Consider the following 21,804-nt stretch of genomic DNA (forward strand, 5'->3'; position numbering starts at 1 on the left):
TTGCGTTCAGTTGTCAGCAGCCCTGAAGTTCTGACTGTGCCAGGCATTCTGCCATGTGCTTTACCCACCGTGTCTCATGCTCAGAAGGCTCTCAGAGGAAGGCCCTGTTATGACTGGCAAAGCAAGTCAGCAGGGCTGAGGAGCATGCTCCAGGCCACAGACCCACGAAGTAGCAGGCTCTCATGCATGGGTGTGGTGCCATATGGTGCCCAAGCTCTGAACCATGCCCTCAGTTGCTTCGTCTGTAAAAGGAGTGAGGCACTGGGGTCGGTTAGATGCTTTAAATTTATGACCAATTGAAAAATTTGTGGGGGAGTTTTTTCAGGTTGGTTAAAAAATACCAGAGTGGTTATGATGGTCCCAGGTCCCAGGGGCACTGGCCAAGCTAATAGACAAGGGCATCGCCAGGTAAGAGATCTCACCAGAACCCTCTGTCTTCTTTCAGATGTGATGGATGTAGCATGGTCTCCCCATGATGCCTGGCTAGCCTCGTGCAGCGTGGATAACACTGTCGTCATCTGGAATGCTGTAAAGTTCCCAGGTCTGGGGCCTCCTCTGACTGGTTAACAGCAAGCAGTACTGCCTGTCGGTTTCTGGAGCAGGGATTGGGCTGTCTCCTTAGTCTTGGTGGCAACAGATGTATCACAGTGGCCTAGGATTTATGTGTCTTGTCAGTTTTTCTTTATCAGTTACATTTGTTTAAGCTTTAAAAAGAGATTCATGCTTAGGAAAAATAGTAACTGAGTGCTAGCATGGCATGCCACAGATCAGGAGGGTAGTGGATGGGCAGCTGTTGTTGGGGACCCTGGTGCTCCTAAACCTGCTGTGTGCACCCCCACCACTGGGCTCTGGGCTCAGCTCAGTCACCATCTCCTCTGTGAAACCCTTGAGCAGATATGGGCTAGCACAAACCCAGTTTTGCAAAAGATTGATTTTTCTTATTCATTGTGTTTAAAGTCACAACAGATGGCATAACCTGGCACAGTGCTGCAGTTTATAACTAGTAAAATTCTCATATTTCAGCTCTGTATTTGAAGTATGCTTTCCTCCTGGATCCAGGTCATTTTAACTCTTTGAAAGCCACCAGCATGTGTGGAAACACTCAGTCTGGCTACGGAGAGGGCAGCTTTCGAGACTGGAGTAGCATTTGGATTACAGATCTATATGGGGTACCGTCGTACACACCTTTGTCTTCAGCCATAACTTACAAAAGACTCAGCCACAGTCAGGCCCTTTGAGCTGGTAGGCCTCCTCCTTATCAGGGAGCTACCAGGGAGGCTAACGTCAGAAGTGCTGGTGTCACAGCCCAGGAAGGGCAGCCATAGGCAGGGCCACTAGATACAGATAAGACCTGGATCAGAACTAGCCCCTTGGTGCCTGCCTCCTTGATGCTGTCGTTTCTTCAATTGGCTTTTGCCTTGGTGGAGATCAAATGAGGAGGCCCTTCTGCTTCTGCCTGGTGTGGGGGCTGGCCAGGGCAGACTGCTGAGTCCCCTCTCTTGCATATCCATCCCATGGCCCATGGATTGTAGGTCACGTTTCCCCCAGATGACACCTCTCCACATTCCTTTCTTCTTCACAGAAATTCTAGCTACTCTGAGAGGTCATTCTGGCTTGGTCAAAGGGTTGACATGGGACCCTGTTGGTAAATACATAGCCTCTCAAGCTGATGACCGCAGCCTAAAGGTGTGGAGGACGCTGGACTGGCAGTTGGAGACCAGCATCACCAAGCCTTTTGATGAGGTAAGTGGGGACAGCTCAGGGAGCTGAGACCCAGCAGCTGCCCCAGCCCCTTCCTGACTTCTGTGTACAGAGAGGGAGCTGGCCATGGGCCAGGCCACCTGGGGAATGCACAGAGTCCGGGGGCCTGAGCGGATTCACCAAGGCTCTCTGGGGTGGGACTCTGGCCCTAAGAGTCAGATAATACAAAATCCTTGATTTCTGAGACGCTGTTTAATTTCCAACTTTGAAATGAAAGGGATTTATAGTTTTTTTGTTTTTTGTTTTGTTTTGTTTTGTTTTGGCGACGGAGTTTCGCTCTTATTGCCCAGGCTAGAGTGCAGTGACACGATCTCGGCTCACTGCAACCTCCGCCTCCTGGGTTCAAGCGATTCTCCTGCCTCAGCCACCTGAGTAGCTGGGATTACAGGTGCCCACCACCACACCCAGCTAATTTTTGTATTTTTAATAGAGATGGGGTTTCACCATGTTGGCCAGGCTGGTCTCGAACTCCTGACATCAGGTGAGCTACCCGCCTCAGCTTCCCAAAGTGCTGGGATTACAAGCATGAGTCACCACGCCTGGCCCGGATTTATAGGTTTAAAGTTGAAGTGAACCTTAGAGACGTCTCCACATCATTCTGTCACCCAGCTCACTCCCACAGACGTGGATAAAACTGCTTCTTATACTGTGGAGTTTACTCTGAGCCTCCCGCAGAGCAGCTTGTTGGGGGCCAGGGCAGGATGGAGGAGACTCTTGTGCCATCCTCGACTGTGCTGTGCTTGTTGATATGCACCCTGCAGTTCAGGGGCCTTTTTTCCTGGCTGGAGTTAGCAGTACAGTTTGCACATGTTTGGAGATCAGACTGCAGTAGCTTCTCTGGTATTTTAATCTCTCTTCCTTTATTTGAGTTCTGATTTCAAATGGAATGAAAGCTCAAGATCACCATTGTTCATTAGACATTTATTAATCGCCAGATAAGTGTTATTAAGTGTCTACTGTATAGAAGGCAATAACCGGGCACAGGGAAATAAAAGTGGATTGAGATGGAGTCTCTCCTCTTGAAGCTTAAAGCCCCATAGGAAAGACAGGCATTCCCATTAGTCGCATGACGATGGAGTTGTCCGGAGTGCAGAAACAGCCCAGGAGAGGTGAGTGCATCAGGGAAGACTTCACAGAGCGAGGGACACATAAGGGAAGGTTTGCAGGAAGAGCACGCATTTGCCCGCTGGTCAGGATGGCTGCAAAAGTAAAGTGATAGTCATATGTTCAGTTCTTCCCGCACAACACCAGCTCCTGGGCTAGGTATATGAGTACTGGTTTTTACCTTGCTTAGTCTTGCCCTAAGGAGCTTTTGCTCCTTCTGGAGTTCCTCAGGGCTCTGACTCCCAGGCAGTGGGGTCCCATGAGGTGGACTCCTAGGGATGGCTTTAGGAGTGTCTTGAGTACCAGCAGGAGGTGGCAGTACTCTTCAGCCTCTACTGGATGGGCCCATCCTTCCAGGTAGGGGGTGGATCTATGGCCTAGGCTGAGAGCTGAGGTGGGTGATTTCACTACACTCAGGCCCTGGTTTGTCATGTCCTGCTCTAGAGCTGTGAGGTCATGATCTTAATCGTTAAGTCTTTAGAGCTGCCCTGGGCCCACCTTGAGCTTCAAGGTGCTATCTCTGGACCAATGTCATCTCTTTTTGCAGGAGGGATAAAGTGAATGGATGCTCTGCCTCAGCCCCCAGTCCAGATTGGGGGAACAGTGCCTTGCTACTGTTCCTTTTACAGTTTATAAGGACATTACAAACCTCTTCTCCCTTGCAGGTGTCCTCACCACCCTTTGGGTGAGGGAACAGGCTCGAGAGTAGGTGGTGCCTCATGGTCATCAGCTACATTACAGACACAGGCTTCTGCCAGGCTCCTGGGTTAAAAAGGGCTTTTTCTCTGCCTGAGTATATCTTGAGGATGCTGTGCAGATGCCATGCTGTGGGTTAACAGGTGCTACACAGAAGAATTGGATCAGTGGCCAGAGAGATTTGGCCATGCAGAGGCTATGGTTCAAACAGGTAGCCTTCCTGCAGATCTCCTCAGGGCATACACTTCTATACTGTATTTCTTTGTTTAGCTCCTCTGGGAGAGTGTAGGATGCTGCAATTTCCAAATTCATTTCACAGAGCCCTTTTTGGTTGGGCCATCTGGTGAGACAGAAGCTGTCAGTGTAGTCAGAAGCTTGGGGTGCATGCTCCACCATCACACATTTATAAATTGAAGTTTAACTTTATCCTCGAGGCCAGAGTTTTGGTCACAAAGGTGGCCTTGAGCGCCTTTCAAGTGCAGATGCTTCTTTCAGTGTGGAGGAACGACCCATGTGTTGCGGCTCAGCTGGTCACCTGATGGGCATTACCTGGTGTCTGCCCATGCCATGAACAACTCAGGCCCCACTGCCCAGATCATCGAACGGGAGGGATGGAAGACCAACATGGACTTTGTTGGGCACCGGAAAGCTGTGACTGTCGTGGTAAGTGCCCAGGGAACTGAAGGGAGATGGGGTCTAAGATTCAGCAAATATTAATTCTTGGTTTATTTTGAATAGTTATACTTAAATATTTAAAAGCTAATTTTACAAAATAGAGTATGTACTTGGTTGATTTATCGGCAAACTTTACATGGTGAACATCACCAAAATCAGTCTTGGGTTAGGAACATCGTAGCTCCACATCAGCCTTTTACACACTCAGGTATGCTCGGGGTGCCCAAGCACAGTGCCCCCCTCACCTGGCTACAGTGAATACAGGTACGATCCTGGTGTACCCACCAAGCACTGTGCCTGTCCCCACACCTGGCAGCATCAACCACAGGTGCAAGGCCATGCCATGGATCACTGAGTTGGGAGCTGCTGCCAGATCTTGCTGTGGCAGGTGAACAGCTCAGAGGCATGAACTGCTGTCAGTCCTTAGGCATGAGAGTTGTCTGGCCACTCGTCTTATGCTTCTCCATGACTTTAATTAAATAGTGTCCTGACAGAGCCCAAGGCAAGCTGTTAAGTAGTTGCAAATAATCTGTGAGAACCAGGATTTTCTCAACACTGGGCAGCCAAATAAAATAAACAGATTGGTGGGCTAAGGTTGATAAAAGTGAAGGATCATCCAAGACCCTGATGAAAATGGACTCATTTTTGCCTGTGTTTAAATAGATAATAAGTATCAGCCGGACACGGTGGCTCATGCCTGTAATCCCAGCACTTTGAGAGGCTGAAGTGGGCAGATCATGAGGTCAGGAGTTCGAGACCAGCCTGACCAACATGATGAAACCCTGTCTCTACTGAAAATACAAAAATTAGCTGGGCATGGTGTCATGCGCCTGTAATCCCAGCTACTCAGGAGGCCGAGGCAAGAGAATCACTTGAACCCGGGAGGCGGAGGTTGCAGTGAGCTGAGATTGCACCACCGTACTCCAGCCTGGGCGACAGAGCAAGACTCCGTCTCAAAAAAAAAAAAAAAGATAATAAGTATCATATATTGTATCTTAAAACACAAATTTTGTATGAATAAAATATTACTTATTAAATTTGTTTGTTTTGGAGTCCATATAGGGTTTTGTTTGAACCAGAGCTTTGTTGCTAAAGTCTTTGGAAATCAGTGCTTCATGGTTAGTGCTCTACATGATTCTCCCATGCAGTCCTCACAACCACTTTATTAGCGGCTCTGGGAGATCACGACGCCTGCCTATGGCTCACAGAGCTCCCAAGGCCCTGCAGCCTCATTGGTGTTAAGAGACAGTAAGCCCGGGGACACGCCTCTGAGTTCCATCTTCTCCAGTCTCTGTGCACACCGGCCATTCCTGCCTGCCCTCTGGAATTAAAACCTCTCTAGGCTACCTGACACCAGGCTTTCAGGAACCCTCCTTCCTCTGCCCTCAGTTGTCCTAGGTTGAGGATTCCCAGAGCGCCCACCCCCTTTAAATCCAGGAAGGTGTCTGGGAGCTCAGTGAGTGCTTTCATCCTTTCCAGAAACAAAGACAAGTTACTCTTGGGGTAGCTCCCTGGACTAAGAGCCAACCAAGCACCTTTGTGTGATATTGCCATGGTCACTGGCCCAGGGAGATCACAAATGACTCTCTGAGCAGATCTCTGCTAGACGGTTATGACTGAACAACAAATGCAGTGAGGCAAGAAGGAATTCAGAGATTCACACCCCTCCTGCCCATCCCCTTGGCCTCCCTTAGGAGATAGGGAGTGAGTAGGTCTTTGTTTCTGAAGCCCCCTTGCAGGCTCAGCTTTTCCACAGGTCCTAGGGCTGGCCCTGCCAGGCCAGAGGGAATTGAGAAGGCTAATTTCAGTAGCTACCCATCCCCTCTACTTGGCATCCTCCAGAAATGGAGAGTTTGGTAGCTCTAGTTTCAAATCTACACTTCCCCAGCTTACTCATTTGGTGCCTCCGCACATACTTTCTGACCTCCCCCTAAGCTTCCTTTCCATCATCAGCCAGATGCCCCATAGGTGGTCAGGAAGATGAAATGCATGCTCAGTGCCTGGGCTCAGAGAATGTCTGTGGGAGACTCCCTTCAGTGGGCTGGGACTTGGGCACAGGGGACATGCCTGATGCTTGATTAATTATTTTTAACATTTGTTATTTGGCTTTAGAAATTCAACCCAAAAATCTTCAAAAAGAAGCAGAAGAATGGGAGTTCTGCAAAGCCCAGCTGCCCGTACTGCTGCTGTGCTGTTGGCAGCAAGGACCGCTCGCTTTCTGTCTGGGTGAGCCTGCTATCCTGAGCTTTTGTTGCAGGACGGGAGGTGTAGGTTGGTAAAGTAGCGAGTGGAGGAAAGAGAGACCTGCTTTGGGTGATGCTAAGAGTGTACTTCTACTCTGCACCTGGGGTCAGCCCCTTCTTGGAAGCTCACAGGCTCTCCTGCTCTCCCAGAAGGAAGTACTGAAGACTGGGTCTGTGCCCAGCCAGAAGAGGCCACCTTGACCCCTAGCTAGACCAACTCTTGTGTCCAGACTCAAGACAGCACCCTCAGTGGTCAATGCCATGAGCAGCATTTTGGGCTTGCTTCCTATTAGAAAAATCTTTATATGGCCGGGCGCGGTGGCTCACGCCTGTAATCCCAGCACTTTGGGAGGCCGAGTTGGGCAGATCATGAGGTCAGGAGATTGAGACCATCCTGGCTAACACAGTGAAACCCCGTCTCTACTAAAAATACAAAAAATTAGCCGGGCGTGGTGGTGGGCGCCTGTAGTCCCAGCTACTCGGGAGGCTGAGGCGGGAGAATGGCGTGAACCTGGGAGGCAGAGCTTGCAGTGAGCTGAGACTGCACCACTGCACTCCAGCCTGGGCAACAGAGCAAGACTCCGTCTCAAAAAAAAAAAAAAAAGAAAGAAAAATCTTTATATAAAGTGTATTCACATGAAAAGTACAACTTGGTGAGTTATCATACATGTTTACACACCAGTGTCATCACTGCCTAGAGCACTCCTTTTTGTCCCTTTGTCCCTCCCCAGTCAAGACCCCCTTACCACCAAAGCAGCCACTCTAATGGCCTCTGTTAACACTGATGAGTTTTGCCTGCCCTTGAACTTCATATAAATGCGATTGTGTGGTACTTGCTTCTTTGTGTCTTCATTTCTTTTGCTTGGCACAGTGTTTTTGAGATTCGTGTATGTTGCTGCACTTAACAGTATTTTATTCCTTATAATTTCGGTGTAGCGTTCCACTGTATGAATACACCACAATTTGTTTATAGTCTCCTGTTGATGGACATTAAGATTGTTCTGGTTTTGAGATATTATGACTAAAGCTGATATGAATATTCTTGTATAAGTCTTTATGTGGACATACGTTTTCATTTATTTGTGAGTACATACCTATGAGTAGAGTTCTAAAATTAAAAAAACAAAAAGATAGTACCAAGTGTCAGCAAGGACATGACAAGCTGGAACTGATACATTGCTGACAGGTGTTGCTGACAGGTGTTTACGCTGGCATGAGCACTTGGGAAAACTGTTTGGCAGTTTCTTCCACAGCTAAGCATATGACCTAGAGCACTTCCACTCCTAGGCATATAACCAAGACAGGTAAGAGCTTATGTCCACAGAAAAAGACACACAGAAAGCTGATACCTCCATTAATTAGTCCATTTCACCCCTGGGTGATGCTGTGATGGGTAAGGTTGTGAGCCTGGTACTCCTCACTCACTGGATCCCCTGAGAGGAGGCGATGTCTTCAGCTTCTTTTTATTTTTTTTATTTATTTATTTTTTTGAGACAGAGTCTCCCTCTATTGCCCAGCAGGCTGGAGTGCAGTGGCGCAATCTTGGCTTCTTGGGTCACTGCAACCTCCAGCTCCCGGGTTCAAGCGAGATTCTCCTGCCTCAGCCTCCTGAATAGCTGGGATTACAGGCCACCACACCTGGTTAATTTTTTTGTAATTTTAGTAAAGATGGGATTTCACCATATTGTCCAGGCTGGTCACAAACTCCTGACCTCAGGTGATCCGCCTGCCTCGGCCTCCCAAAGTGCTGGGATTACAGGTGTGAGCCACCACACCCAGCCCGATGTGTCTTCAGTTTCATTGTTCCCCTCACCTTCCTAACTCAGTGCCCTCTACAGAGCAGGTTCTCAGCAGATATACTCAATGGTAGTTGGCGAGTGAGAACCCAGGGGTAAGAACTGTGGCGGTTTCTAAGTGAGGGCTCCTGAAGGGTTAAGTTTCTCACTGCCAGGGGCTGGTGTGCTGTGACCTGACTGTGTGGTGAGAGACACCTCCACGTGCAGTGCAGGGAGCAGTCTTGGTGCTGAGCATCAAGGTGCCAATGTATTTAAAGTTTGATAAAGCAAAGTGCACACACATTAATTTTTTTTTTTCATTTTGTAAAAAAGTGTCCCTATAAGCAGAGTAAGTTTGAAGTTCTGGGTTTGAAGGTTATCCTCTGGCTGCGTTTATTAGTTTGTTATAGGGAAGTATATTACTGTGTGCATTGAGAATTTTTTTTTTTTTTTAGGCCAAGTATTCACTTAACACCCATTCTGGAACCTGAACCACAGTACCACAGATTGCCATTCAGGGGACCTTCCCTGTTTCCTCCCAGCCAGAGGCCCTGTTTGTGGTGCCGCAACCAAAGCATCACTGACTATGATGCCCATATTTCTTAGAATGCTCAGGTTAGGCAGTCACACAGCCTGTAGATTTCTGAGGGGTCTGTAGGCACATTTATGAGAGGAGGGACAAGGCAGCTTTTTCTAGAAGTGGAATTAGGGTGGAGGCAAGATTCTTAATGTGGGTTCCAGATAGTTCAGACTTCAGCCCCCTCTCCACCACTAGGGTAGACACAGCTTCTCCTTCACCACACAGCAGTCTCGGGCTGCATTGGGACGCTCAGCCCCACAGCCTCCCAGAAGCTGCTGCAGCACCTATGGGAGCCCACCATCCCGTGAGGAAGTGTGTTTCTTCCCAGCCCATCATCCTGCAGTTCAGGGCCAGCCAGCAGGGTAGCCAGGCACTTGCGCACAAGAGGAAGAGCCTACCATAGTTGTGGGAACGTGGAGTCAGCGTGTATGCCAGCAATTAAATGACTCGATAGAGAATATGCACAGTGCATGCTATGCAGTCATCCAAAAGAGACTTTTCCAGGATATTTAATGACATACTTATTGTGTGTTAAATGAAAAACATACACAACTATGAAGAATAAAGTAAATTTGAAGAATAAAATAAATTCTTACTTTGAAGAATAAAATATTTGCACAAAATAGAAGAAAATAATTCATCAAAGTAATAATAGTCGGTAACTGGGCCTAGATTAAGGGCCCAGGTGTGTATTTCTGTACTACCTACACATAGTGTAGAATGAGCCTTGGATAAATGTGTACCAGAGTCCCTTGGGCCCAGGGAAGATGTGTTATGTTCTCTCTCAGGGTGCCTCATCCCCTGTCTAGGATTTGGCATCATGTCTCCTGCTCCATAGACCCTCTCAGAGGTCCGCCCTGGGGCTGTCCCTCTGCTCCGACCATAGCCCTTCAGAAACTCACTCCCACTCTGCCTTCTCCGTTGCTAGTTATCTGTGTATAAAACTATTTCCCCTGTCAGACCACAGCAAGCCCTGGAGGCAGGGTCCACTCTAGGTAGCATGCACATTTTTGGTAGGCTTTGGTTCCCACAGTTTGAGATCTCTGCAGCTGCAGTTTGAATAGAGTTGAAGATGCCTTAAATATCAGCAGCCACTTTGACCCAGGCTTCTAGGTTGGTTATGTTAACAGCTGAATACATAAGGGGATTTCAGTAATTTCATTAACCTTGACTGTGTCTTTCCTTCCAGCTCACATGTCTAAAACGGCCGCTGGTGGTCATCCATGAACTGTTTGACAAATCCATCATGGACATTTCCTGGTAAGGTGGATTCTACTTACAGGAATAGGCTAAGAAAGGAGAAGCCACACATTGGAACATGATGCCTCTTGGATGTGACTAGGGTCAAGTGGCCAGTGGCCCCTCCCCAGGTGTCATAGTAGCACAAAGAGTGCTGTTTGCACGCGATTTGGGAACTGGCAGTGGTGTACCTGCTGCTGCGAGAATGTCCTGCCTGTGTAGGATTTGCTACTGGAAAATGTCTTTTCGGGATTTGTCTAAGACGAGGAGAATGACGTGATCCTAGTAGGTTCCACTTTACTTCGTCATTGCATGAACCAAAGTCAGCAGCACACTTTCTGCTTCTCAGTGACCTGAGTTATATGTATACTTTGTCAAGTTTTTTTTTTATTTTAATAGTTTCAGAAGTAAGTAAAATTGAAAATTCTTACAGAACATATGGTAAAGGATACTTTGTACACCTGCTTAGAGCTAAAGAACACCAGGGCCCTTTGGGACACAATTGTTGCCCGCCCCCCTCAGGCCACAGAAGGGAACCAGGAGTTTCCAGCATCTCCCTAGACCACTACCCACCATCCTCACAGGCCAGCTGCTGTGGCATGTATGTCTGCCTGGGGCTCTTGCTACCAGGCTGCTGATGGCCATGTCTTTCAGGACTCTGAATGGGCTGGGCATCTTGGTGTGCTCTATGGACGGATCTGTGGCATTCCTTGACTTCTCCCAGGATGAGCTTGGCGATCCCCTGAGCGAGGAGGAGAAGGTAGGCTGACGGCCCTTGTGCTGCTGGGTGCTCTGTGGCCATAGCCACAGTAGCTCTGAGAGATCCCTTTGACTACACCCTCTTCTTGTGGGATACACAGACAAGTCATTTCTTAACATGTAATGGGGTATTGGTCTTTTATATCTTGTAATCCTTCTTTACAAAACAGATTAATTAAAAAACGAGTCCCCATTGCAGAAATAAGTCCTGGAGTTAAGAGTAGAACTATTTTAGGCATCTCTTTTTGAGCTGATAATAGGCCATCCACTGGGAGGTTTTTGCCCTGGGAAAGAGCTGAAGTGACTCCTCAGGGGCCCCTGCTCATGTCACTTTCCCCTTCATGGTAGTAATATTGGTCATTTCTTAGAATGTATTGTCGGCCAGGCTCTGGGAATGTGTTTTGCACATACAATTTCATTTAAATTGCACAAAACCCTTCAAGGCAAGGCTCATCCATTTCCATATGGAAACTAAGCCTCAGAAAATAGCATGGCTCTTTGCCCAGACTGTATGTGACCCTTAGGTCAGAAGAGTGAACCAGGCCTGCTGCCTCTGGGCCAGGCTGCCTCCCCTCTGTGCTCTGCCGGGGTGATGGGGTCTCTGTGCCCTTCTGCCAGGCTTTGAGAAAAGCCCTGCTTCACCTGCCATAGGCTTAGAAACCTGCCCCCACTTGGTGGGATGTGTGTATGTGTCTGAAGGGAGCTCTGTAAAAGCCCAGAGCAGGCTGGCAGCTCTCCCCATGACCTTATTTGCCAGTGGAAGCTTCTTCTTAACCTACAGTGTGACCTCCCCACTAAAATGTGAACCCCTTTGGGGGAGATGTCTGCCTTAATGACTGCATTTAGAATGGGGCCTGCCACCCCATCATTTTTCCATGAAGGAATGAGTATCTCAGTGGCTTCAGGTCCTCCTCCAACCTTGTCACTGTCATCAGGTACCTGGGGATCACTGTGCACTCCCTTGGAGTCACTCTGGGAGCCTAATAACCCATCTGCTTACCATTTCCGACGTCACAGGCTGGGACTCCATGTTGGAGGAACACTAGAGAAACCAAACACTGAATTCTTCGAGATAACAGGGGATAGACTCAGGAGAGAAGGGCAGGAGCCAACATGGCAAGAAAAGGAGGTTCCTGGCCACATTCAAGCCCTGCAGGAGCGAGTCCCAAGGCACCTGTCTTGGAGCGCTGCCTCTCAACCCGTGCTCTGGTGTTAAGCAGATGTCCTGTTAACCACAGTCCCTGTTCTTGAGCAGAATCCCACATTGGACATTTGCACATCCCATGGAAGTCTGTTCCTCATGCACTTTCACATACAGCAGTCACTACAGTGTGCTGGGGACACCATCTCTGCTCTCATGAGGCTCCTGTCTAGCTTGTTAGGGCACAAGACTACGAGGGCCTGGGAGGAGGGGAGTATGATGACATACTAGGAGGGGTGGGAGTAAAGGAGGCTCCCCAGCTCTGCTGTGCCAGGCCTTCCCATACTTTTAGAGACACTAAGCAGGCCAATGGGGACTTCCAACCACAGGGCTGATGGCTGCAGATGAGCTGTGAAAGTAGACTTTTGTTCTAGGATCTGATTCCCAAAATCATTTGGGTCCTAAGAGTGATTTAAGAGCCTTAAGTTAGCACCTTGAGTATCTTCCTTTCCACTGAATCACTGTGGATTGTCGTTTGTTCTGCACCAGACTGTGGGGCAGGTGTTGTCTTGTTGGCTGTCTCATTTACTGTCATCCCAGCTACAGATACAAGGGAGGCCATAAACATCAAGGGTGGGCATGAGACATCAACAGAGCTGTCGAATGAGGGACAGGCAGAATAGGGTGGGAGGCGATGGGGAGTTGGCCTTGGGTCCCTTCTCCGCTCAGAGCCAGGAGAGCCCTGCTGTAGTTTGCCTGCTGGTGGGCAGCACTGGCCACACTGGCACTCATGCTGGCATGTCATGCCTCTCCTTGCTTCCCCAGAGCCGCATTCACCAGTCCACCTATGGCAAGAGCCTAGCCATCATGACCGAGGCCCAGCTCTCCACAGCCGTCATTGAGAACCCTGAGATGCTCAAGTACCAGCGGAGGCAGCAGCAGCAGCAGCTGGACCAGAAGAGTGCCGCGACCAGGGAGATGGGCTCAGCTGCCTCAGTCGCAGGCGTCGTCAATGGGGAGAGTCTTGAAGATATCAGGAAGGTGAGAGCCCTGCCTGGTGGTGCTAAAGACATGGACATATGCCCAGGGACAGGGTGAGGGGCAGACACCGATGGTGGGAAGGAAGGGGTTTGTTTAGTGTGGCACGGGATCTGTGGGTTAGCCAGCCTCGGGCCTGTTGGCCCCTTGTCCACTGCTGCATGATGCAGTAATGGGGCCTGGATCCTCTTTATCAAAGGCCTCCTTATCCCCAGGAGCCCAGAGGAGGTCATCTCTTGTAAGAACTAACGAACTTTATCCTGCTGGCCTTTCTAGGAAATCCTAGATGCTAACAACAGTGGATTTCAGGCTCTGCCCTTAGGAGACTTCTGTGGGCTCCCCTTCTTCATCTGGAAGCCATGTTTGATGAGAAGGGATTGGAAATGGGGAGGGAAAAGGGTAGGGAACGTTATTGCCTGGGTAGTATAAACCATCTCCAGGAGCCTATGTAGGCTGACAAACCTCCTCTAGGCAATTCAGATATAAAGTCTGAGAGAAAACCCCTAGTTACAAGCTTTCTGTGGAAGGAATGATTCTATTTTGAAAGTCAGTTTGAAAATCTCTACCTCAGGCCAGGCGCAGTGGCTCACACCTGTAATCCCAGCACTTTGGAAGGCTGAGGCAGGCGGATCACTTGAGGTCAGGAGTTCCGACCAGCCTGGCCAACATGGTGAAACCCTGTCTCTACTTAAAACAAAAAAAAAATTAGCCAGGTATGGTGGTGCACGCCTGTAATCCCAGCTACATGGGAGGCTGAGCAGGAGATTTGCTTAAACCCGGGAAGCGGAGATTGCAGTGTGCTGATACTGTGCCACTGCACTCCAGCCTGGGAGAAAGAGTGAGATTCTGTCTCAAAAAAAAAAAAGAAAGAAAGAAAGAAAGAAAATCCCTAGCTCAGTGACAGATGTGTGGTTCACGGGTACAGAGCTCAGTCCTTTAGCCCTTTCATTGGTCCCATGGCTGTTGTGCGGGGCAGCCAGCGTGGCATGCACCCACTGCTTGTTCTTTGCTTGGGTATCTTATTTAGTTGTACCAGAAGGGCAATTTAGAATACATTTCCTTAGAAGCCTTATTATTTTTAAACCTACTGTGTTGAGGTATAATTGACATATAAAAAGTTATACATACTTAATGTGTACAAATTAATGATAAGCCAGACACAGAAGGACAAATACCGCATGATATCTCTTTTTTTTTTTTTTTTTTTTTTTTTTTGAGATGGAGTCTCGCTCTGTCACCAGGCTGGAGTGCAGTGGCGCAATCTTGGCTCACTGCAATCTCCAACTCCCTGGTTCAAGCGATTCTCCTGCCTCAGTCTCAGCCTCCTGAGTAGCTGGGATTACAGGCACACACCACCATGCTCAGCTAATTTTTGTATTTTTAGTAGAGACGGGGTTTCACCGTGTTGGTCAGGATGGTCTCGATCTCCTGACCTCGTGATCTGTCCACCTCGGCCTCCCCAAAGTGCTGGGATTACAGGTGTGAGCCACCGTGCCTGGCCTACATGATACCTCTTGTATGAGGAATCTAAAATAGTCAAACTCACAGAGACAGAGAATAGAATGGTGAATACTGGGGTCAGAGGAAAATGGGAGTTATTAGCCAAAGGGTATAAGGCTTAAGTTATAGAAGATGAATAAGTCCTAGAGATCTCCCCTACAGCATAGTGCCTACAGTTCACACTATGATATTGCATACTTAAAACTTTGCTAAGAGGGTTATGCTTAGTGTTCTTATCACCAGGAAAAAAAGAGACTTTATTTTTTAATATTTGGAAATAGTTGGCCGAAACTTTTGCATTCATTTATGTAACTCTGCTTTGCCAGAATCTTTTGAAGAAACAAGTTGAGACTCGGACGGCAGATGGCCGGAGAAGAATCACGCCTCTCTGCATAGCACAGCTGGACACTGGGTACTGGTTCATTCCCCTTTCATGATCTTACCTGGCGAGATCTTCCTGTCCTCTTTCAGCAGTTAACACTTTCACAGTGAGGATCTTCACAGGCCCTTCACAACCTGACTGGTAGAACGTGGAAGCAAGGAAGTCGAGCTCAGCTTCCCGCAGTCTCAAAGCCCATACTCCTCCTGGAGCCCTTGTGCACACCTGAATCATGTGAGGGGTGGGAGTGCTAAGGCGGCCAGCACATCTGCTGCACTTCACTGTTGCCAGGGCACCAGAGGACGCACAGGGAAAGCAGTCAGTCAGGCTGATTTTTTTTTCTTTTTTTTCTTTCATAAAGTTATTTTTATGATTATGAAAGGTATATTTATTTACACGTGGTTAAATTTAGAAAATAGTAAAAGCCCAAAGAAGAAAAAAGCATCATCCGTAATCAGATACGGTCACTGTTAACGTTTTGATATCTGTATTTCCAGTCTTTTTTTCCCCACTTATTACTGTTTCATGCCCATTCATCCATTTTAATAACTAGTCCTCTGAGGTGTTTGCTATCTGATTATCCAGATTCCCGTCCTAGGATTTGCTTAGCCAGCTCACTGTGGACTTGTATTTGTGTCCAGTTTCTTGTGATTATAAATGAGTCTTTGAGCTCACCTGTGGTTGTTCTCTCAGGATAACTTCTAGAAGTGGAATTACTGGGCAGAGGGTAGGGCTCCCAAACATATTTCCCTGTGGGGGATAGAGAAGAGGGAAGAGACTCATTCACCACTTGCTGTTGTCCCAGTGTATATAGTGAGGATTGTTTTTGAATTGGTTACTCTTCCCAAAATGATGTGTGTTGATTCAAAAAAAGAAAAATGATAAAGCACTGTGTGAAAGAAATAGACCCCCACTGTCAAGGCAGTTCACTCTGGGTTTTATTCTCATTCCATCTGTCTGCTCAGGGCATTTGTAAGCCCTTAATGGAGACCACACACTTTAGGCCTCTGCGTTTTGCAGTTGTCCATCCACGAGCTATTCCAAATCTTCCTTGGTGTCTGAAGAAACTTTCACTCGTACAGTGTACAGATCCAGTCTCCTCATGTTAGATGTGCAGGCTCTGAGGTCCCCGCGAGTAGAGCGAGAACCAGGTCTGCTGGCTCCCCGCAGAGCACTCATTTTCTTTTGACTAAGTCTTTTTCCTTTTGTGACCCTGTAGGGGGTAATGCCCCTACCTACCTTTTACTAAGACCAAGTGAGACCCAGTGTGTGGCTGAGATCTGAACATACTGGGCCTGTGGGATGGGGAGGTGGTGGTGGTGATGGTGGCACTTTGTTCTGTGGATCCTTCCAGGCCTTACCTGGTGAGAAGGTGTAGGTGGCTTCCTAGCTGGTCTGGGGCCAACTTTCTGACATAGGATGCATATTTCTGGCACCAGGACCTGATCCCTTTGGTATTAAAAGCTTTTTGCCCTCCTGATTCCCACGTTCTAACAAGTAGCAACAGAATAGGTCCTTATTAGCTTAGCTAATCAAGAAAGAAAAGTATAAATATACAAAGTAGATATAAGTGAGAAATAATAGACAAATCAAAAAGATGAGAGACTTCTTTGCTGAACTCTGTGCAAATAAATTTGCACAGAAAGTGGATGGTTTTTGAAGAAAATAAAATTAATAAAAGTGAAAAATTATTGTGGAAGAAATAGAGGACGGAGTTAACCCCACCAGACTAAGATGGCTTCACAGGGAAACTTCAGAAACTTTCAAGGAACAGGTAACTCAGGTAACTGTTAATACCATTTTAAATATTCTAGTGCATGGAGAAGAAATGTGCAAATTTTTATTTTGAAATGAACATAATATATCAAAATCTTACAAGGATAAAACATAATAAATTCAAGATCATTCTCATTTCTAAATGTCAATGCAAAATCCTAAGTAAAATAGTAACAAACAGAACCTTACTGCTTGTTAAAAGGCTAATATACCATGACCAAGTGAGGTTTGTTTTGGGAAAGTAAGGAGGTTCAAATTTTAGGTAACTATTTAATTCTACGTATCAGTAGATCAAAAGAAAAAAAATTGTATGATCTCTTTCATCGATGCTTAAGAGGCATTTTGGTAAAATTCAACGTTGTTTTAAAACTCAGTTAAATGGGAGTAGGTGGATGCTTCCTTAACTTGATAAATTATCTTATTTCAAATTAAGTTCAAAAACTAAACAAATGCCTCCTCTTGCAACTATAATTTAATATTGTTCTATAGGTCCTAGCCCATGTAGTTAGTCAAAGGAAAGAACAAATTGGAAAGGATAATTATGTAAGGATGATATGGTTTATAAGAGAAGCAACTGGAAAAGCTGCCATAGGCAATGAAAGAAGACAGTCAGGTGGCTGGATACAATCAACATGAAGTCAGGTAGCACCAACTACCCTGAGAGCACATAAAGAAATAAGTCATATTCACAAATAAAATAACTAGGATGCAACCAGAGATGCATATCTTAATGAAGAAAAAATTAAAAACCCTACTGAGAGGCTTCAAAGAAAACTCAAAGAAATAACTAGAAATTCATACCATTGATTAGCTAGGATAGCATCATAAAGATGTCAGCTCTCCTGTGGCCTATAAATTTAACCAGTACAAATAACCGTAGGCATTTTTGGAATCAGACAAGGTAACAATAAAGTCATGTGGAAAAATTGGCTGGGCACAGTGGCTGACACCTGTAATCCCAGCACTTTGGGAGGCCGAGGCAGGCAGATCACCTGAGGTCAGGAGTTTGAGACCAGCCTGGCCAACATGGTGAAACCCCGTCCCTATTAAAAATATAAAAATTAGCTGGGAGTGGTGGTGCACGCCTGTAGTCCTAGCTACTTGGAGGCTGAGGCAGGAGAATTGCTTAAACCTAGGAGGTTGCAGTGAGCCAAGATTGTGCCACTCTCCAGCCTGGGTGACAGAGTGAGACTTTGTATGAAATAAATAAATAAATAAAGTTATGTGGAAAAATAAATAGGAATGGCTGAAATATTTCTGAAAAAGAAGATTAATCAAGGAAGACTAGCCCCACCAGAAATTAAGACTTAAAAGCTGTCATACTCAAAACAGTGAGATACTGACACATGAGTAGATAGTGTAGTGGAACATGATAGAATAATGAGGAAACAGGCTTGAATATTTATGGGAATTTTAAAGGTAGCATTTCACATCAATGATAAAACATTGGGGCCGGGCGCGGTGGCTCACGCTTGTAATCCCAGCACTTTGGGAGGCCGAGGCGGGCGAATCACGAGGTCAGGAGATCGAGACCACGGTGAAACCACGTCTCTACTAAAAATCCAAAAAAAATTAGCCGGGCATAGGGGCAGGCACCTGTAGTCCCAGCTACTCGGAGAGGCTGAGGCAGGAGAATGGCGTGAACTCGGGAGGCGGAGCTTACAGTGAGCCGAGATTGCGCTACTGCACTCCAGCCTGGGCGACAGAGTGAGACTCCGTCTCAAAAAAAAAAAAAAAAAAAAAATTGGGGCTGGGCGCGGTGGCTCATGCCTGTAATCCCAGCACTTTGGGAGGCCGAGGCGGGTGGATCACGAGGTCAGGAGATTGAGACCATCCTGGCTAACATGGTGAAACCCCGTCTCCTCTAAAAATACAAAGAATTCTCCCGGCGTGGTGGCGGGCGCCTGTAGTCCCAGCTACTCCAGAGGCTGAGGCAGGAGAACGGCGTGAGCCCGGGAGGCGGAGCTTGCAGTGAGCGAAGATTGCGCCACTGCACTCCAGCCTGGGCGACAGAGCAAGACTCCGTCTCAAAAAAAACACTGGCTAATTCGGTAAATGGAAGACAGGACTACACGGCACCTCCTAGAAACGATGTTGGGTCCCAACCTCATAACTTACCATTGCATACATTCTAAACAGCTTACAGTTCGTTTCTTTTTAAATTGTTGTTTAAAATTTTTTGTTTAAAATTTTAGAAGATTCCCTTGAAGAATATTTTTTATAATCTCAGAGGTCAAAAAAGTGTTTTCTGTAAATGACAATTTAGAGTACACAAAAATTTTAAAATTTTAGTGCATTTAAAAGATAGGCTGTCTGGGCGTGGTGGCTCACACCTGTAATCCCAGCATTTTCGGAGGCTGAGGCAGGTGGATACGAGGTCAAGAGATCAAGACCATCCTGGCCAACATGGTGAAACCCCATCTCTACTAAAAAATACAAAAATTAGCTGGGCGTGGTGGTGCACCCCTGTAGTCCCAGCTACTTGGGAGGCTGAGGCAGGAAAGTCACTTGAACTCAGGAGGCAGAGGTTGCAGTGAGCCAAGATTGCGCCACTGCACTCCAGCCTGGCGACAGAGCGAGACTTTGTCTCAATAAAAAAGGCCATAAATAATTGAAACACAACATCCCAGGTAAAATATTTCCTACCATATAAGGAATGTTTTTTTAATATGTAAATGGTTTTTACAAATCAGTAATAAAGACCAATACAATAACAAAACAGCAGACAAAGCATATGAACAAGCAGTCACAAAAAAAATCAAGTATTTCTTTCTTTTTTTAATTGAGGCGAAGTCTCACTCTGTTGCCCAGGCTGGAGTGCAGTGGTTTGATCTCAACTCACTGCAGCCTCTGCCTCCTGGGTTCAAGAGATTCTCCTGCCTCAGCCTCCCAAGTAGCTGGGATTACAGGTGCCCACCACCATGCCCGGCTAATTTTTATATTTTTAGTGGAGACGGGGTTTCACCATGTTGGCCAGGCTGGTCTCGAACTCTTGATCTCAAGTGATCCACCCGCCTCGGCCTGCCAAAGTGCTGGGATTACAGGCATGAGCCACTGCGCCTGGGCAGAAATCAAGTATTTCTATTTTGAAAAACTGTCGGCTGGGCACGGTGGCTCACGCTTGTAATCCCAGCACTTTGGGAAGCCAAGGCAGGGGGATCACGAGGTCAGGAGATCGAGACCATCCCGGCTAACACGGTGAAACCCTGTCTCTACTAAAAATACAAAAAATAAGCTGGGCGTGGTGGCGGGATACTCAGGAGGCTGAGGCAGGAGAATGACGTGAACCCGGGAGGCGGCGCTTGCAGTGAGCTGAGATCGCGCCACTGCACTCCAGCCTGGGCGACGAGCAAGACTCTGTCTCAAAAAAAAAAAAAGAAAAGAAAAGAAAAAGAAAAAATGTCAACATCACTCATATCAAAATAAGATACCATTTTTTTTCTGTCAGATTGTTAAGTGTCAAGAAATTTGATAAAAGTGTTACTAAGCACCTATGTGGAGAAATAGGCGCTCTCATACATGGCTTGTAATTTAAACCTCTGAGGAGGGCACTTTAGAAATATTTATTCCAAATCATCAGTGAACATTTCATTTGCTGCTACAATTCCACTTCTAAGAATTTATCCCATGTATTATGTGAATCTTAGGTGTAATGACAATTATTAGAATTTCATAATTCTTTGAGCAGCTAATATGTGTTCTAAGAGTGTCCTACGCCAACTACTTTAGTCCTGACAGCAACCCCATGGGGAGAGTCCTGGCACTTTGTATTTTGCAGACATGAGTGGAGGCACAAGAGTAGTTGGAGCAAGTCACAAGCTTACAAATGGCAGAGGAGTCAGATCTGGCTGTCCCAGAATCCTCAGTTTTGACACTGCAATACCTTGCCTCCTGGTGCAGCAGCATCTATTATAGAAAAAGCTGGAGACAGTCTTGTGGTCCCTCAGCAGAGGCTGGGTTAGGTATATTATGGCATACCCATCTAGTGGCATGCCCCATGGCCCTTCATGAAAGGGAGGCCCTTTCTGTATTGCTGTATTTCATTCCTCCTAAGACATGTGTTTGCACAGTTTAACACCTCTGAGATTTGGATGTGTTTTACAATCAATGGCATCTGACAGTTAGTAGCATTGTTTTCTTTCTTAGTAGTACATACAGAACCTGTAAATCCTAGCTTCAATTAAATATAGTATATTAAGTGGCTTTAATTTTCTTTTTACTTTTCTGTAACTTTGCAGATTTTCTATCATGAAAACATACTGCCTTTGGACCTAGAAAAAAGTTATTTGAATATATAAAGTACTGGATGTGGCACCTAACTTTCAAGGCTGACTTTTGTTCTTACTTGATGACAGGGACTTCTCTACGGCATTCTTTAACAGCATCCCCCTCTCGGGCTCCCTGGCGGGCACCATGCTCTCTTCTCATAGCAGTCCACAGCTACTGCCACTGGACTCCAGTACCCCTAACTCCTTCGGCGCCTCGAAGCCTTGCACAGAGCCTGTGGTGGCTGCCAGTGCCAGACCTGCAGGCGATTCTGTCAATAAAGACAGGTTAGTGGGTGCCAAGGCTTGTTCCTGTCCTTGGGGAAAGTTCAGGTTTGCACATAGTTTTGAGGACAGAGAATTTTTGAAAAAAGAAAAAAATGCGTGATTTGAAATGGGGACTTCTCAGAGGGGAGGACTTGTTCAGTGAGTCTCTGATGCACAGGACTGTGAGGATTTCACAAAGAGTGTATCAAGGCTTACCAAGGGTCAGGCTACTAAGGGTGGGAACTACCACTGAAATGCTACGTGCTGCAGGGTCAGCCCCACCTGGCAGCTCTACACTGGAGGTACTTCACATTTCTGGGGCCTCAGCCTCCACTTCACTCTGCTGAGCACATCGCACAGCATTCATCCTAGGCAGGGTGCTCCTGTGGGAGGGCACAGACTCCCCTCGTACTCTCAGAATTATATTCACTCACAGAGCCTGTGTCCTCACCCATTGTTACTTGGAAACCAAATTAGAAATCATAAAGAACCAGACAAGCACAAAGGAAAGCCAGGAGTGAACATTTGCTCAGCACCTGCTCTGGGTTACACACCCTGCTAGGCCCCAGCCATCGCAGGGGCTTAATTGGTGGGTCCTCATCCTCA

The 21,804-nt window shown here is 46.9% G+C and overlaps 1 protein-coding gene across 6 annotated transcripts in view; it reads left to right on the forward strand.

The window, feature by feature from the left end:
- The window catches only part of LOC100581135 (protein HIRA), a 95,237-nt gene that overhangs the window by 33,314 nt on the left and 40,119 nt on the right, over window positions 1–21,804 (forward strand). For all 6 annotated transcript variants that reach the window (XM_003280348.3, XM_030815864.1, XM_030815867.1 and 3 more), the window contains 9 exons: window positions 446–541; window positions 1,583–1,743; window positions 4,057–4,224; window positions 6,349–6,462; window positions 10,024–10,094; window positions 10,728–10,833; window positions 12,799–13,014; window positions 14,838–14,923; window positions 21,022–21,219. In XM_003280348.3, coding sequence (XP_003280396.1) covers window positions 446–541; window positions 1,583–1,743; window positions 4,057–4,224; window positions 6,349–6,462; window positions 10,024–10,094; window positions 10,728–10,833; window positions 12,799–13,014; window positions 14,838–14,923; window positions 21,022–21,219 — 1,216 coding nt within the window. The remainder of the gene's footprint in view (window positions 1–445; window positions 542–1,582; window positions 1,744–4,056; window positions 4,225–6,348; window positions 6,463–10,023; window positions 10,095–10,727; window positions 10,834–12,798; window positions 13,015–14,837; window positions 14,924–21,021; window positions 21,220–21,804) is intronic.

This window comes from Nomascus leucogenys, chromosome 7b (genome assembly GCF_006542625.1).
Source record: "Nomascus leucogenys isolate Asia chromosome 7b, Asia_NLE_v1, whole genome shotgun sequence".
NCBI classification, from domain to species: Eukaryota; Metazoa; Chordata; class Mammalia; order Primates; family Hylobatidae; genus Nomascus; species Nomascus leucogenys.